Below are 18,712 nucleotides of genomic sequence, written 5' to 3'. Positions count from 1 at the left end.
CATAATGCTTTGCATTTAAAAGGTATTTTAGTTTGTGCCCTCTGTTACCTATTACATATCTAATATCGTATGATTTTTACAAGTACCTTAATTTTGGTCAATAGATCTGTTATTAACTAAAACTAATCAGACATAATGATTTAAAACAATATTTGCTGTTTTTATATAAAAACATTTTAATGCATAAATTAGATTGAGAGAATTTTTGGAGATTATTGATTTTTAAAAGCCATACTGTTCTAAATAATGTCCATCAATTGGAATTTGAATGAATCGATTCTTTTTTTACATTATGGCTAAATGAATTCTAGAAACACATGTGAGACTTCCAATTTTCTGCCCATGAGAGTGTCTCTTCAATATAGATGCAAAAAAACCCACCAACCTAACAGAAAACCTAAAGAAGTTAAACAAATCAAAATATTTCCAAGGTTCCAGAAATTCATGGTTTACCAAATACCTTTTCAGCTTCTAGGTGAAAACACCACAAGATGAGATACTTAGCAGTTTCTTCACACACTAGGTATGGTTGGTCAGACAAGAATCTCTGACTATCATCCCATCGACTTAGCATACCTATTAAAAAAGAATTATAATGTAAATGACAAACACTTTGTGTTTCTGGGGGAAAAAATGTCACTCTGAAAAGACTTCCTTTTAAATGGATACAGAATATAGTTGGAGAGAACATAGTGAATATAGTAACAGTAGTAGAGAATATAGAAAATAATTCAGTGGTCATTGAAAAAAAATTCAGATTAAAAGTGACTTATAGGGGCAGCTAGATGGCACAGTGGATAGAGCACCGGCCCTGGAGTCAGGAGTACCTGGGTTCAAATCCAGTCTCAGACACTTAATAATTACCTAGCTGTGTAGCCTTGGGCAAGCCACTTAACCCCATTTGCCTTGCAAAAACACCCTAAAAAAAAAAAAGTAACTTATAGCCTCTTTTAATTGGTTATTTTTGTTTGTGCAGGTCAAGATAACATTTCAATAAACATAAAATCTTTCCAAACAGATGCATATTGCTATAGAAATCATTTAAATTATTTTAACATCTCAGATCATTAAATAAGATCAAACTGAATATGGAATTAAGAAACATTATGGACTTCAAGTTATGAAGATGAGTTCAAATCCTAACTCATACTCTTATTGTGTGACCTAAGTTATTTGCCTCTCTCTATGCCTCAGTTTCCTCAGTAAAATGAGGTGGTTGGATTTTATGGTCTTTAAAATCCTTTCTAGGCCTAAAGTTATGATCCTAAGTTTCAACCATTTGAAGAGGTTAGTCCAAGTAATAAAACTTTGCACATAAGCAAAGAATAAATTAAAAATAAATTAAAGCCTCAGGCGAGAGATTAAGTGATTTGTCCAGGGTCACAGCTGAGACCTGAACCCAATTCTCTTGCATATGAAATTTCTTCATAGATTTGAAGACAGTTAAATAGGATTAAAGATTCAACTAAATCTTAAGAGATTTTTTTTAGAGGGGGCAAAACAGACATTTTTTATTAGATAAAATGTAAAAGTTTTTGTACAAATCAAAATAATTTAGTTAAAATTAGAAGAGAAATAGGTAAACAAAAAAAATATAGCAAATTTCATTGATAAGGGTTTTTCATTCCTAAGATATACAAAAATGTATCAGCTCTTAATTTTTCATTCACTCTATAATTATGGGGGAGGAAGGATTTCATTTTAGTCATTAAAATATTTTCCTTCATTTTTGAAATTTTTGAAGTATTACTTCTAACCCCACCACTCAAATGAAACTATTCTCTCAAAGGTTACTAATACCTAAATCTGCTAAATCTAGTGTTATTTTCATTAGTCTTTATTCTTCATGATATCTCTGAATCTTTTGATACTGTTATCTACTTCCTTTTTCCTGGACACTCTCTCCTCTCTGATCCTTCCTGACATTGACCATTCTTTCTCACTCTCCTTTGCTGAAATGTCAACCATGTCCCATTATATTTAGCTGCTCACAGATTTAAAAGAAAGTTTTAAAAGTAAAAGCGGCAATGTTGTGGAAGCAACACTGGATGCAGAAGCCGAATTTGAGTCAACTAAAATCTGGATCTTAGATATGTGACCTTAGACAAGTCAAAATCTGAGTCTCAGTTCTGACCTCTGCAAAATAATAGGGTGTGGGAAGGTTTGCCTCTTTGTTCCCAAAGTTTTTCCTACCTCTATATTGTATGGTTCTATATAAAATTTCAGAGGAAGGAGAGATTACTTTTGATGGAAGAATATCAGGAAAACCTAAAAGAACAATCTGAATTGGGCCTAGATGAACAGATAATAGACTAAATGAGGAAGCAGAATAAAATTATATAAGAGCAATCTGAGGTTCTAGTCCCAGCTTTGCCATTAAACAGCTGTATGATTTTGGACTTTCCCCCTCTGGGGAATTTAGTTTCTTCACTTATAACATAAATTAGTTGGACTAAATAAATGACTTTGAAGGTCCCTAGTGGTTCATACATCCTGATTCAAGAATAGAGTAGAAGAGAAAGGGGAAGAATCTTAATGAGCTTGATAAATAGTCAAGCACACAAAAAAATGTCACATTCAGGAACATTTAATAAAATATTGCTGAGAACCAATCCACCCCATGTTTTATCTTTGACTGTTTTTTCATGTTTTTAATTCATGTTATCTTAACACAATGTAAATATACTATTAACACCCAGTCATTCTGTGTAATAAAATCTCTAATCTCCTTATTCAAAACATCACTGAAATCTACCTGAATTATAAAAATGTACTCATTTAAAAAACTGAGTTGCTATTTGGTATCTAACTTTCAAGACAGCAGAAGACACAAATTCAGCTTATGATCAGTCTACTTTGAGACTACTTGAGACCTCAGGAGTCAAGCAACCACTTAACAAACGAAATGATAAGCAATCAGTTGAAACAAAGTTTTTGTTTTGTTTAACTCTGTTCTGTAGAGAAATCATTAAATGGAAATCCAACTTGGGCCAAATTCAAGTACCAAGAGAACCTTATGAGACAGTATTGAACAGGCAGTCTTATGCTATATTATATTAAAGCACCACATTATATCAAAAGATGAAAGCCAAAATAAAGAGACATTCTCAAGTCTCACTGAATTTGACACTTAACTCATCAAAATTTAATGAACTGTCAATATCATATTAGAAATTACTTCAAAGTAAATTGTCATGTTTCTAATTCTAAAATATTTTAGACACCAGAGTTGAACCCAGGTCTTCCTGACTTCAGGATTGGTGCTCTTCCACTGAGTCACCTAGACAGGCAGTCTAGCTGCCCCCTAGACTATATTTCTAATGGAACTAGAACAAAGAATAATTTATTTATGTAATCTCAAAAGTTATATTCAAGTAGTTTCTTATACCACTTCTCCTTACTCAAATGGCCCTCAAGGTCATTTAGGTCTTCTAGGCCTTAACATCTACCATAAAGCTATGACTTCCATACTCCTGGGTATTATCATCTTCCCAGACAATGAACCCCGAGGATCCCTTTCCTTTAGGACTTTTAAAGACTGTCTTTGAACTCTTTTATATGTTAGTTCCCTTACTAGGGAATACTCATGAATTCCTAGACAGTAGGACTTTTTTTTCCCCTTAATGACATTCTCAGAGCTTAGTAGAGTGTAGCAATTATTTAATAATTTTTTTTTCATTCATTCAGGTCCTTCTCACCTGTTGCCTGTATTATTAATTGCCTCATAATTGGTCTCTCCTCTCTCCATTTCATTCTCCACACAGCTGCCAAGTTGATTTTCCTCAAGTGAAGATCTGATCACATCATTCTCTAATGTACTCCCCTTCACCTCTCAGTATACTGTTTCTTTCAAAATACTACTTATGTGACACATTCTCCATGAAAGCTTTCCTAATCCCCATAGACTTTCATTTTTGTCTTTATATCCCCAAAATCTAGCACAGTGAATGAATGAATGAATGAATGAAAAAGAATTTACAGAATGCTTACCGCAGGAAAAACACAGTGCTAAGCACTGGTGGTTCAAATGAAAATGCAAGATAGTCCCTGCTTCCCAGAAATTTCACATTCTAATCAGAGGAGACAATATATAAACAGAAAGTTTAGCTAAGGGATTTTAGGAAAATTCAACTGCAGTTGGTCAGATGATATGCTCAGGGTGTAGAGGGCAAGGATACAGATGAGGCTGTAAGACCTGGTGGCCTTTATTTCACCAGAAGGAATAGAATTGGTGTCACTCACCTTATTCAATTGGTATAAGCAATCAAAAGGCCCAGATAGGGACTAGGTACTAAGAATGGGTTAAAGGAAGACAATGGCACACTTTGTTTCAGAAAACTGAAACTAGGACTAGAAGAACAGACTTAGGAGTCAGAAAAGAATGAATTTTAAAGTTACATGATCACAGGCACTCAATTACCCCAATAATACCCACAACATGGAATTAGAGTTGTGCCTACATTTTTGATCTAATTTGCCAAGCATATTTACCCTTCTCCTGATTACCCACCTGGTTAATAACTTTTGTCTCCTGACTTAAAAAAAATAGGCATTATTGAACATCTGAAAAAAAATATACACAGAACAAAACAGAATGGAAATACAGACATTGTTTATTACTTTTTTCATAAGGGTATGCAAAAAAGGGCAGCAGGACTTGTAAAAGCTCCTGAAAGACATAATTCACTAGATATAAAAGAACAAGTAAATTAATAAGAGACAAAACCAGAATTCAGAAAATGTCAATCCCTTCAGATAAATGAACAAATTCCTATTTGTACAACTTTGGTCACCTTTAACTCAGTTGCACATTAAATTATGGGAAAGGGAAAAGATAAATTCCTATATAGGTCCATAATTCCAGGTTCTTTTAAGGTTCAGGGAAAAGAAGCATTTAGCAAACTGGCTACAAAAACTGACTTACTAAATGCAGAGATAAAATCAAGTCAGTAAATTTAAGCCCCATCAGTCACATAAGTTATGACTTGGGGACTGATTGACTCTCAGTTTGCAGCAAGAAGAATAGTTACTATTTATTGAACCAAAGGTCAGGATCAAGGTAACCTCTCCACTATTTGTTGCCACCTCTCTTATAGTTCCACTAGAGGAAAAGGCATCATTGACAGCTGAGTTAGTCCAAATAATTTGTTTGGTGATTTCATAGCTATCATGGATTCAATTATTATCTCTATGGAGAAGATCCTCAGATTTATGAGTTCAAATGCTAACTTCTCCAGACCTTCAATCTCATTTCCAAGTGTCTATGAACTTTGAGTTGGATGTTCCATAGATACCTTAAAACATCTCAACGTGTCCCAAACCTGTACCTGTTAATTTCTTGCTCCCCCCCCATTTTATTTTCTTCCCAGGCTCCCCAATCATCAGCACCACCATTTTTTCAGGTGTCATCCTTTACACTTCATTTTTTTATCCTCCATATTAAGTCAAGGCCTACAAGATACTATACACAACAACTCCTTTGCTTGACACCCTCATTAACTCCTATCTGAAATACTCCAATTGCAAACTGGATAATCTCCTTGCCTCATGTCATTCCCTATTCCAATCTATGTTCCACTTAGCTCTCAAACTGATCTTCCTAGAATGCAGATCTTACTCCTCTAATATATGTTACTCCTCTATTCAGTAAGTCCCAGTCTTATTACCTCCTGGATCACATTTAAATCCAATTTGTCTTTCCTGTCTTCTGATACCCTATTGCCTTCCACAATGATTGACCCTCCCAGCTATTCCTCTTGCCATACACTCCATCTTCTGACAGTGCATTTTTCATTGGCTGTTCATCATGCTTGAAATTCTCTCCTTTATTTCAGTCTTCTGAATTCTTTGAAGGCTCAGGTGAAGTCCCACCTTTTTCAAGAAGACTTTCTCAAGCAACTTTAATCTGTGTGCCTTCTCTTCCATCTATTGGGTATCTAAACACAGCTGTTTGCAAACTGTCTCCCCCCCCCCCCCCAGCACCCATATTGGATTGTGAGCTCTTTGAGGGCAGGGCCTATTTTGGTTTTTACTTTGTATCCTCAGCATTAAGGGTTTTTTTGCAAGGCAAATGGGGTTAAGTGGCTTGCCCAAGGCCACACAGCTAGGTGATTATTAAGTGTCTGAGACCGGATTTGAACCCGGGTACTAGTGCTTTATCCACTGCGCCACCTAGCCGCCCCTTATCCTCAGCATTAAGCATAGAGCCTATAGCCCATTGAAGGAACTTAATAACTGCTGGCTGGTTGACTTGAACAAGTAGTGATTCAAATCCTACCTTTGATTCCTGCCATAATGACCATTCTCATTATCAAATTTGTACCCATGCTCTCAAGTAAGGCAAGAGACATATGCTCAATTTATAAATTGAGGGAATAAAAATGGTGCTGACTGTCACCTTCAAGACGCTTTAAATGATTTCAATGACCAAATATGGAATGGAAAGGATTATAAATAATGGCAGGGGATTCATTGAAAGTCCATCTTTTCCCCTGGAAGAGGATGTTCAGTTTAGCTGGGTAGTTGATTCTTGGTCGCATTCCAAGTTCTTTTGCCTTCCTGAATATTATATTCTATGCCCTACAAGCCTTTAATGTAGTTGCTGCTAAGTCATGTGTGATCCTGACTGCAGCTCCATGATATTTGAATTATGCCCTTTTGGCTGCTTGTAATATTTTCTCTTTGACTTGGGAGTTTTGGAACTTGGCTATAATATTCCTGAGCATTGTTTTGTTATTTTTTTGGTTGTATCTCTTTCCGGGGGAGATCAGTGATTTTCTCAATTTCTATTTTGCCCTCTGCTTCTAGATTATCTGGCAATTTTCCTGTAGGAATTCTTTAAAAACGATGTCAAGGTTCTTTTCCTGATCACGACTTTCAGGTATCCCAGTAATTTCAAAATTATTTTTCCTGAATCTGTTTTCCAGATCAGTTGTTTTTTTCAGTGAGATATTTCACATTTTCTTATTTTTCATTCTTTTGGTTTTCAAGTATTGTTTCTTGATTTCTCATAAAGTCAGCAGCTTCCCTCAGCTTCATTCTACATCTGAAGGATTTGTTTTCCTCAGAGGGCTTTCTTATCTCTTTTTCCATCTGGCCAATTCTGCTTTTTAAAGCAATCTTCTCCTCAATAACTTTTTTTTTTAGGTTTTTGCAAGGCAAATGGGGTTAAGTGGCTTGCCCAAGACCACACAGCTAGGTAATTATTAAGTGTCTGAGACCAGATTTGAACCCAGGTACTCCTGACTCCAAGGCTGGTGCTTTATCCACTATGCCACCTAGCCACTCCTCCTCAATAACTTTTTGAACTGTTTTATCCATTTGACCTATGCTGTTTTTAACATGTTATTTTCTCCAGCATTCTTTTTGATCTCCCTGACTAAGCAGCTGACTTCTTTTTCATGTTTTCCTGCATCTCATTTCTTTTCCCAATTTTTCTTCCATCTCCCTCACTTGATTTTTTGAGTTGTCATAGCCTGAGCCCAATTTCCATTTTTCTTGCAGTCTTTAAATTCAGGAGCTTGGACTCCCTCCTCTTCAGATTGAGTATTTTGATCCTTCTTGTGATCACAATGTGTTTCTCAATGGTGTTCCACTTTTTCTCTGTTTATTCATTTCCCTAGCCTGTGCCTGGTTTTTGGGGGTGCCTCCTGAGCTTTTGAGTATTATTGGGATACCCCCTCCCCCCCAACAAGGATCTCAGTGTGTGAAGTTCTGTCTTCCCTCTTGGTCTGTGAATGACCACAAGGGCACCCCTCTGCTATAGGGTGGGGGATCCCTGCTGTTCTATTGGGGGGGGGGGGCTAGACTGTGATCAGGATCTGAATGTGGTCAGAGCCTCAGAGTCCTGTTCCAGGTACAGAGGATAAATCTCATAAGTCTTTCTACACCCCCCTACCTAGCCTCAGCACAGAAGGCTCAGTTGCCTGGGGGTTCCTGCTTACCGGCTCTGCGGGCTTCCAGTTCCTGGATCTGGGCTGCTTGCTGAGTACCCTGAGGGGCTGGGCTTCATGAGCTTGCTCTGGCAGGGGTCCCCCCTGCTGATCTTCCAAGTTGTGCCTGGTGCTCCCTGGGGTGTAGGTCAGGAAATTGCCCCCTGCTGTTGAGCTGTGGCTCCCAGTGCCCTGGGGCTGCCCCTCTAACCACGTGGAGCAGAGCCTTTCCACTATTTTCCAGGTTACCTTGGGCTGGAGAACTGCCTCAATGGATCCTTCTGTGGGTTGTGTCTTGAGAATTTAGTTAGAGTCTATTTTTATAAGTTTTGAAATATTAGAGAGAGAAAACACCTAAGAAAGACTCTTCTCCTGTTGCCATAATCCCATTTACTCTTTCTTGACATTTTCTCTGCTCCCTTTACTTTGTGTTAACAACTACTCTGATAGGACTCATATTGTTTCTATTACTTCCGTTTTGTTTCTTTCTCATCCTATTTCCCATCATTAGGGATTAGTGTTTTTCAATTCTCTGTCTCTGGTATTTTTTTTTTTCTATTATATTCTCTCTTTTGGTGATTTTATCTAATCTCATGGCTTCTATAATCACTTTTTCATGGACCCAATGTTTCTCCACTCATAATCTCTCCTCAGAGCTCTAGTCCTATACTGCCAACTCTTTATCTCCACCTGGATTCCCTGTTAACACTTCAAACTTGACAGGAGCCAATATGAACCAAAAGACTTTTCCTTTAAAATCTAACTTTCTCATCAAGAAAGTTGTATGACACAATCATAAAAATTCTGTTACCTAGAATTTTCATGTTGGAATTACCCTCGACTTCTTCCTTTCTTCCCATATATAATGAATTGCCAACTCCTATTAATTTTAGCTTTGAACTATCTCACTCTCTCCCCTTCATAATATTATTGCAAACACCTCAGCTTAGGCCTTTATCTCTTAGGATCATAAGTTTTAGGTCTGAAAGGACCTCAGTGATAACACAATCCAATTCCATTTATATTATAGCTGAAGAAATGGAAGACTAGAGAATTTAAGTGAAATATGAAAGATTATAAGTGCAGGAATGGCAGAGACAGGGCTAAATCAGGTTATCCAATTCCTTTATTTTAACACAAAATCATGTTACTTGAATTATTTTAATATTCTAACTAATCTTCCTGTCTCTAGTTTATACTTTTTCCTACTCATTCCCCATATTACTAAATGTCTAAATCCACTGTATCATTCTGATGTCATTCCTCTGCTCAAAAATCATCAATGGCTCACTACTTTTTGAGTTAAGGTAAAAAACTCTTTATTCAACTCCACTGGCCACTTGCACTTGAGTTACCTTTACCAATGCAACCAGAAAGCACAATCAAAGGTTTTAATCCTTTTATCTTTTGAACTCCAAAGCTGGCCCTGTGACTCCGCTGGGATCATCTCCCAAGGACCCAGGCAGCCCTCCATTTTAAATGACGAATCATCCAGCATTTGTACCAGGCTCAATGTAAAATCCTTTGTGCTTAGCTAGCACAGAGTAGGCATTTAAATGCTTGTGGATTTGACCTTTCAGGAACTCAGGCAGTTTTCTAAGACAAAGTTACTGAGCATGTGACAATACTGATAAAGGGAGTGCCTTGTGTCAATGACTTCACTGGTTCAGTCCCAAAAAACTTCTTTGTGTGTGTGTGTGTGTGTGTGTGTGTATAGCTTCTTCCTTTCCTCTCTATTTCCAGTTTAAAATTCCCTCATCAGACTTAACATGGGTCCAGAAAAATTTATTTTTATTAGATTACTAGGTATACCTCCATCTCTAGTCAAACACTAAATGCTCCACTATTTTATGTTTAGGCTCATTTTCTTATGAGATTTTAATAAAAATTATTTCTTTAAAATTATTATTGATAGTGAGGGAGAACAGATAGTTACTGATAATTGGAAGAGTGGATAAATAGTTGGCTGGCAAGTCAACTGACATGAAGTTAAGTGTTCCTTATGACACATGCTAACTATGTAGCCTTTCAATGCTATAATGCTATAGGCAATTCTCTAAATTTATAAATTGTAGAGAAAAGAAGGTGCTAGTTTACATAAGTAGAGAAGTTTCCTCATCTGGGAGTTCCCTCTACAAAAAGTACAAGGCTAGTTCCAATATTGTTATTGTTCTCTTTTGTTTTTACAACACCTTCATTTTGGATTCTCTCTCTCTCTCCCTCCCTCCCTCCCTCCCTCCTCTTATCCCTTGGGTTCTGTTATTTCATTTTGCATCAATTTATTTTTCCATTTCTTCTTTCAAAATTCTTCATGTTTGTCATTTCTTGCATTGTAAAATTATGTTACAACCAAGTCTAGCCATTCCTCAATCAATGAACACCAATTCTATTTCTAGTTTTTTCATGCCACCAAAAAAAAAATACTGCTATGAATATTAATATATGTCTGCTTTGTCTTTGGTCTCCCTGTATGTTATGGATTATTATAAAATCTCTTGAGTCAGAGAATGGATGTTTTAATCCTTTTCTAACCATAATTCCAAACTGTTTTCTAGAAAGGCAAAAGCAGAGCTCTACCCATTATCGATCAGTGTACTTGTCCTTCCCACAGCTTTTTCAACATGGCTATTTCTAACTCTGGTAATCTCTAGGAATTTGCTAGGTATGATTTGCATTTCTTTTATTAGCAATTTAAACAATTTTACAGTTTTGAATAATTTTTAAATCTTTTAATTGACTGTGCATATCCTTTGTATCCTGGGGAATGGTTCTTAGGTTTTCTATAACATAATATTTGCAAAGTGCTTTGTAAACCATAAAGCACTATACAAAATAGTATTGCTATTACATACTTGTCACTCTAACTTACAAATCAACATTTTTTTTACTTTCCAAATATAATTCTATCTTATATCCCACGGGCAGGAAATCTCTGGCCCAAGGGCTGAATTGGTCTGGTGTTGCCAAGGTAACCACAGGTAGAGGCTTGAAATTCAATAAATCTAAGAGTTTTTAAGGGGTGAATTAATTAATGTTTTGACTACATATAGCCCCATAAATGATGTTATTATGTTCAAATAGCCCTTGGTAGAAAAAAAAAGGTTGCCTAGTGTTGACCATAGTGATAAAAATACTATTTTTAAGACAGTATTTTTTACCCTCAGATTTAAAAACCCACAGCAATGCTTTCTAGCATGGTCATGTCTCCTTCCACTTCACTTCTGCTCTACAAGTTTCTAGAGACTCTAATACATCCCATTTATCCATTCCAACTTGGCAGCAAACATCTTTACTAGCCTTATCAAGTTACTTGCAACTGCTTCAGAAGAAAGTTATTAAGGACTAGAACCGAGGCCTTTTCCCTCTAAGTATTAGTATAGGACATTTTTCCTAGGAGCACCTGTGGATCAACATATCTTCATTGAGTTCAATGAGCTGCTTCCTTCTCACAGAATTTAGCTCCACATCTAAGAAGAATGTCTTTAATGCTGTATAGCTTGCTCAGTGTTCCTTTTCTCTCTTCTCTTTGCCACATTTATCTACCTTTCAGTCTCTGGTCACATGCTATGTGCTGTTTTCTTATTCTTTGTTTTCCCTTTGACATTCTCACCATTCTTTCTGAGAAAACTTCATTTCCCACAGAACTTGGAAAAGAGACAATGCTTTCCCCTTTTTCTCTAGTTGGGAAATCAACTTGTATTTTCTTAGTCCTAGTTGTAATTCAGCAATGGCAGAAACAAATGTACATTCTTTGCATGTAGTTGAAAAATTCTTCTTTCCCTACCTACACATTTGTAGAAAGTCCCTCAGTTTTCAGCAGCTCTTGCAGCTGTCTATTTTGCCATGCAGGACTGATGAATAGAGGCTCAGTTACCCTGTATAATGATCTGTTTTGTAACTCTCTAATGCAATTGTCATTTTAATACTGTTATCTCATTTCTTCATTAGATCAGGTTCCACAAGAACAAGGGCTCTGTCTTTTGAGTAAACCATTATTTAGTTGCTTTTGACTGGCTGTTAGAATATATCTTCCAAAATCTCAATGTTCAGTTTTTTTCCACTTCCTCTCTTTCCTTGACAGAGACCATGGTACCAAATGTTTAGTAAACCAAGGATAATGAAAAACATGGGATGAAAAAGAGGTTCTTCCAACCCTTACATTAAAAATGTTCTAACTAATAACACGTCAAATTTGACAATTAGTCGAACAGGGTTTGATTACATAGATTGGTTCCCTATGTTTCTGGGATGAATTTTGCTCACACATAGGAAGGGAAAGGATACAAAAAAGTGACAGCACTTCAAAATCTATGACCATCAGGGGTCCAATTACCTCTAGAGTAAAATTTCTAGTTCCAAGACAAAAAAAAAGCAGACTGCATTTACAATCATTTACAAATGATTGAAACAATATCAGAGAACACTGAGCCCAGCAGTTCAGAAATCAAATCATACCTGCTTTCAGAAATTCCACAAGTTAATTACCTCCTTTTAGTACAGCTGCAGATGATATGTATTTAAATAAATGACTTGATTACCTGTAAAGTTTTGTCAATAATATTAAGGTCTCCTCTTTAAATACTTGTCCTTTTTTATTCCCCTTTCTTATTTGGGTCCTAAGATTCAGTTCCTGAATTAAATAGCATACTCTTTTTCAGTTCTTTATTTTGTTACTGATTTATTATTTTAGGGTTTTGCGAGGCAATGGGGTTAAGTGGCTTGCCCAAGGCCACACAGCTAGGTAATTATTAAGTGTCTGAGGCCGGATTTAAACTCAGATATACTCCTGATTCCAGGGCTGGTGCTCTATTCACTGTACCACCTAGCACAGCCCGTTACTGATTTAAAAAAAAAAAATTAGACAAAAGCAAATTTAATCTTTTATGGACTTAATGAACTTAAGCCTAATGAAATAATGAAACAGAGCTCAAGACTCAACTAGCAACATCAGAGAGAATTGAAATTATCATTCATTACAAGTACTTTTCATAATGAATGCTCATAGTGAAAATACTTCTAATTTCTAATCAATCAAAAAGTTCATCAACACAGCAAAAAACAAAAAATTCACAATAAACCCATACACAATCAAGATTCATATGAATATGGAGTCAAATTTATATCTTTAACTTTTATAATGAAAACAGTAGGAACTTTTTTCACATTCTTTTCTTGCTTCTAAATTCTACATAGTAAATAGCAGCTTTGTATTGAAGGGCAAGCAGGCAAAGAATTCCTCTAACATCAAATCCATAATTATTATTAAATCAAAATCTTGAGAGGAAGATCTCTAGCATGTCTCAATTCATAATGAAAATCTCTTGGGTATAAATTCTCTTTTAAACAATAAAAACAAAAATATAACCTACCCTCTTAGACAAGGAGAGTAACATGCAGTCAACAGAGTCAATGAATTCATGATCTCAAGAGTAGAAAATCTTTCAATAGTACAAATTACAAATGACCAAATAACAAACCAAATTTTCATCCTATATGATTCTTTACCAAGTCTTTCATTAAATCTTCTATTAGGAGAACTACCCAAAGACATGAGCTCTTTTGATTTTCAATATTTTGGTGATATCAATATATACTTGAATTTTCCATGTTGGTTATTTCTCCTTTCAATCAGAAATATATCTAGTAGTTAAGAGTACAAATAAAGTCTCAGACACTTACTAGTTATGTGACCTGTTTACCTCAGTCTCTTCAACTGTAAAAATGGGTATGATAATAACGTTATCTACTTCCCTGAGCTGGTGTGGGGAGAAATGAAGTAATATTTTTAAAGCACTTAGCCCAGCAGCTGGCATAAAGTGGGTACCAAATAAATGCTTATTTTCTTTCTTCCTTGTTTCATATACCATTACTTGTGCTCAAGTTGTTCATAAGGCAATTTTGATTCTAATTAACTAAGATGCACTTATTAAGTAACCACTAAGTACAAGGTACTGGGGGAGACACAAGGACAAAAACTGAGCTGGTATCTATTCTCAAAGGAATTACCTTCTTTCAAGGGAGATAGCACATACCCATGTGAGAAGGCTAAACAAACACCAGTTAGAGAGGGATGCATCAGAAAAGGCTTACTGTGCAAAACTGTGCTTTAGTTGGGTGTCAAAAGACAAGAATTGGAGGTACATTCCAAACATGAGAGTCAGCTACAGCAAAGTCTCAAGAGGCAAGAGAAGATATACTGGGTATGAGGGAACACAGAAAACTGGCTAGAATATACGGTGGAAGTAGAGTGATGTATAATAAAGATGAAAAGTAGACTATGAAGGGTTTAAAATGGCAAACAGATAAGTCTGTGTTTGATCCCAGGAGCAAGAGGGAACTCCTAAGTAAAAAAGTGATTGGGTCAAATCACTGGCAACTAAGTGGAGAATTAAAGTCTTGAGTCAGGAAAACTACTTAAGAGGTTATTTTTAAAAACCAAGGAATAAAGAATATTACTGTGGGGTGGAGCCAAAATGGCATGTGAAGGCAGCATTTCCTGAGAACTCCGAACCCCCAAATGCCCCCCCCCAAAAAAAGGATGACTCTAGTCAAAATTTAGAGGGGCAGAACCCACAGAAGTTCCAAGGTGTGTTTCACCAGGACCGGGGGCTGGGAAAAAAGGTGCAGCACAGCCCAGCTGCACCAGAATGAGTGTGGAGTGAGGAGCACCGGCTGCAGAATTTGCAGTGAGAATCTGGAGAAAGCAGCCTGGACCCCCAGAGACGGCAAGTGAAGTCTGCAGAGATTTCTCTGCTCTCCCTTGCAGTAGGACTCTGCTGTTTGCCTACACTCAGATATTGCAGTTTGGGCTTCCATACTAGATAGAAGGATCCCTCCCTATAGCCCTAGGAGAGAGAGAAGTACAGGGACATCTACATATCAAAGCACAGGCAAGAAAGCATAACACCTTGGAGGAATAAAGGTTCCAGTGGAGTGCCCCCCCCAAAAAAAAACCCAAAACCCAAAGCCTTGGAAGTGTTGTAAATTAGTCTCGGGTTGAGAAAATGAGTAAACAATAGAAAAATCTGACCACAGAGAATTACTTTAGTCCCATGAAAGATCAAAACACATACTCAGATGATGACAAAATTGAAGCTTCTATATCCAAAACCTCCAAGAGAAATAGAAAATGGGCTCAGACTATGGATGGGCTCAAAAAAGACTTTGAATGATGCAGAAAAATCATGAAAACCAAATCAAAAGCTTGGTGAAAGATATACAAAAAAATACTGTAAAAAAAATAATGTTAATAACCAGTATAGGCCTAATAGAAAAAGCAAAATAAAAGGTAAATGAGGAGAATGCCTTAAAAAGCAGAATTGAACAGCTGGAAAAGGAGATAAAAAAAACTCTGAAGAAAATAACTCCTTCAAGTGCAAAATGGAACGAACTAAAGGAAGCTGATGACTTTGCAAGAAATCAGGAAGAAATAAAACTCTGCCAAAAAAACCAAAAATTAAAAGAAAATGTGAAATATCTCATTGGAAAAACAATTGACCTCGAAAGCAGATCCAGAAGAAATAATTTAAAAAATTATTGGACTATCTGAAAGCCATGACCAGGAGAAGAGACTAGACTTCATTTTTCAAGAAATAATAGAGTAAAATTGCCCTGAGATCCTAGAAGCTGAGGGTAAAATAGAAATTGAGAGACTTCACTGGTCACCTCCTGAAAGAGATCCCAAAAGAAAAACTTCCAGGAATATTATAGCCAAATCCAAGAGAAAATTCTAAAAGCTGCCAGAAACAAACAATTCCAACTACCAAGGCTCCATAGTCAGGATTACACAGGATCTGGCAGCATCTACATTAAGGGCTCATAGGGATTGGAATATGATATCCCAGAAGGTAAAAGGTCTTGGTTTACAACCGAGAATCAACTACCCAGCAAAAGTGAACATCCTCTTTCAGGGGAAAAGATGGACTTTCAATGAAACTTTCCTACTGAAACAACCAGAGCTGAACAGAAAGTTTGATCTCCAAGTATAGGATTCTGGTGAACCATAGAGGGAGTGGAAGAGTGGGACTAACTCTGAGGAACTTAATGATATTGAACTGTTTGTATTCCTGCATGGGAAGAAGATATTGAAAACTCATATGAACTTTCTCATTTATAAGAGCTGTTAGAAGGCACATATATAGACAGGACATAGGAAGGAGCAGAATATAATGGTATAATATAGTAAAATGATGGAGTCAATGGGTGATAAAGGAAAGAACTGGGAGGAAGGGAAAGGAGATGAAGAAGGAAAAGCTAAGAAATTTCACAAAAGAGGCAAGAAAAAGATTTTTCAATGGAGTGGAAAGGAGGAAGGCAAGGGGAATGAGGGAGTCTTCATTCTCATTAGAAATGGCTCAGAGAGGAAATAACATTAAACACTTAATAGGGTGAGGAAATCTATCTTACCCTAGAGAAAAATAGGAAGAAAGGCACGGGATAAGAGAGAATGGGGGGGGAAGAGGTGATAGAAGAGAGGGAAGATTGGGGAGAGGGTAGTCAGATCCAACACACTTTTGGACAGGACCAGGATGAAAGGAGAGAGAGAGAGAATAGAATAAATGAGAGTGGGGAGAAATAGACTGTAGGTACAGCTAATAATAGCAAGTGAAGGAAAAATATTGAAGCAACTTCTCTGGTGGACTTATGATAAAGAAAGCAACTCATCCCAGAGATAGAGCCAATGAAATATGAACAACGACTGAAGTACAATTTTTCCCCTCCTCTCTCTATTCTTGGGGGCGAGGATAGGGGGTTTTATGTTTACTCTTATAACATTGGCATGGAAATATTGTAGAGACTATCAGACAGCCTTATGTGTGTGGGGGGGGAAGGGGGTAAAAACTGAAGAATTCAGAGCCTTGCAAAAAATGATGGATACATATTACTACTGTATATAACTGGAAAAAAAATAAAATCTTAAAAAAATATTACGATGGAGGCAGAAATGACAGTATTTATCAAATGAATGAGTATGTGGGATGAAGGAACTTGGGGAGTGAAGGACAAAGTAGAGTTTAAGAAACTGAGAGATTTGGGAAAATGTTATTTGGTACCTTTGACAGAAATAACAAAATACAATTGAAGAGAGATATTGGTGAAAGGTAATAAACTTTGCTGAATTTAAGATTCTCCAGAATATTTAATTTTAAACACCCAAACAGGTAGTTGGTGATACAGAATTGAAACTCAGGACAAAATCTGGGGCTGGATATCTAGATCTAGGAGTCCTCTGCAAAAAAGATAATTATTAAACCCATGGACAAAGTTTTGGGAATATCCACAATTAAAGACTTTGATATGGATAAAGGGAAGGGGAAAAAGTGAAAGATAGTGGTGAATGATATCAAATTTTTTTCAAATACATAAGAATCAAGGTCTTTAGTGAATAGGGGAGGGGTGAGAGGAGTGGGAGATTTGAAGAAGGTAAAGAAAGTCTGAGACAATTTCAATGGGGAGTGAGATAGGGAATCAATTAGAGCCAATAAAAAGATTTCCTAGAGGCATTATGGGCCTAGTTGAGCTTAGATAATAAATCTAGAATGTACCTAGTCTGAAAGTTGTGTGACTTCCTTTACATCTCTTCAGCAGTATGTGAAGAACAGATAGTTGGAATAATCCAGGGAAAACTGAGAAGCTATTTTTGGAGGGCCTATCATATTACTTGGATATGAAGGCTTTACAGTGTCCCAATCCATCTCCAGGTGGAATGTTCTTCAATAAATATTTTTTTGGATATTTAAGTCTTATGCAGGGGTTTCTAGTACACATGATGAGTTCCTTTGTAGTAACACAGCAATGCTCATTAGAGAAGAACTTATAGTAAAATGAAAGAATTGAAATAGGCAGGAAAAACTAATTAAATCTCATTTTAAAATTTCTCAAACTCATTAAGTTTTTATTCCAGTTGCTCAATTTACTCTTCTCTTTCTCTATAATCTTTCATCTCTCCTAATTTACTGGCTTCTTCCAGGTTGCTTATGAAAATGTCTCTATCCATCTTCAAGGAAAAAAATACCCCCTCACTTCACCCTACTATTCCCTAAAGTCAGCAGAACTCCTAGAAAAAACCTGTATACAATCATTGTCTCTACTTCTTTACCCTTACTTAAAAAATGAAATACTTTAATACAGCCTTCCCATTCCCATCTCAAGAACTATCTTTTAAGTATAGTCAAGGGAAAAAAAAGGCAATCTTCATTCCACACCTATAGTTTACCTCCATAGTCAAGAGGAACTGTTCACTAAGCTTTTGAAGTTATAATTGATCACTGTATAGATTAGAGTTCTGTTAAATGTTATTTTTCTTGAGTAACTGTTCTTCTGGAACTTCGCTTTTCATCAGTTCATAAATTTTTCTCATTTCTTTGAATTTTTCACATTTTTTTTTATAGAACACTAATATTTATTCTATTTGTATACTACAAATTGTTAAGCTATTCTACAGTTGGTTAGTACTGATTTGCTTTCCAGTTCTTTCGCACTACAAAAAAGTGTAGATATTTTTATCTATATGGGAACTTTCCTTCTTTTAACCTCCATCAGGTTAAATTTCAAATTGTGCCATCACTGATTCAAAGGGTAATACAATTTAGTGATAACTGTCTTTCAGAATTGTTTGACCAGGGCGGCTAGGTGGCACAATGGATTAAACACCCTGGAGTCAGGAGTACCTGAGTTCAAATCCGGCCTCAGACACTTAATAATTACCTAGCTGTGTGGCCTTGGGCAAGCCACTTAACCCCATTGCCCTCCTAAAAAACAAAAACAAAAAAAAAACCAAA

General features: G+C 36.4%; 1 protein-coding gene across 1 annotated transcript in view; it reads right to left on the bottom strand.

The window, feature by feature from the left end:
* CDC37L1 (cell division cycle 37 like 1, HSP90 cochaperone) overlaps positions 1 to 18,712 on the bottom strand; it is a 47,793-nt gene that overhangs the window by 11,531 nt on the left and 17,550 nt on the right. The window contains exon 4 of the mRNA XM_074197466.1: positions 461 to 576. Coding sequence (XP_074053567.1) covers positions 461 to 576 — 116 coding nt within the window. The remainder of the gene's footprint in view (positions 1 to 460; positions 577 to 18,712) is intronic.

The sequence above is a fragment of the Macrotis lagotis genome, chromosome 8, assembly GCF_037893015.1.
Source record: "Macrotis lagotis isolate mMagLag1 chromosome 8, bilby.v1.9.chrom.fasta, whole genome shotgun sequence".
NCBI lineage: Eukaryota > Metazoa > Chordata > Mammalia > Peramelemorphia > Peramelidae > Macrotis > Macrotis lagotis.
This window is presented reverse-complemented; position numbering and strand designations above follow the sequence as displayed.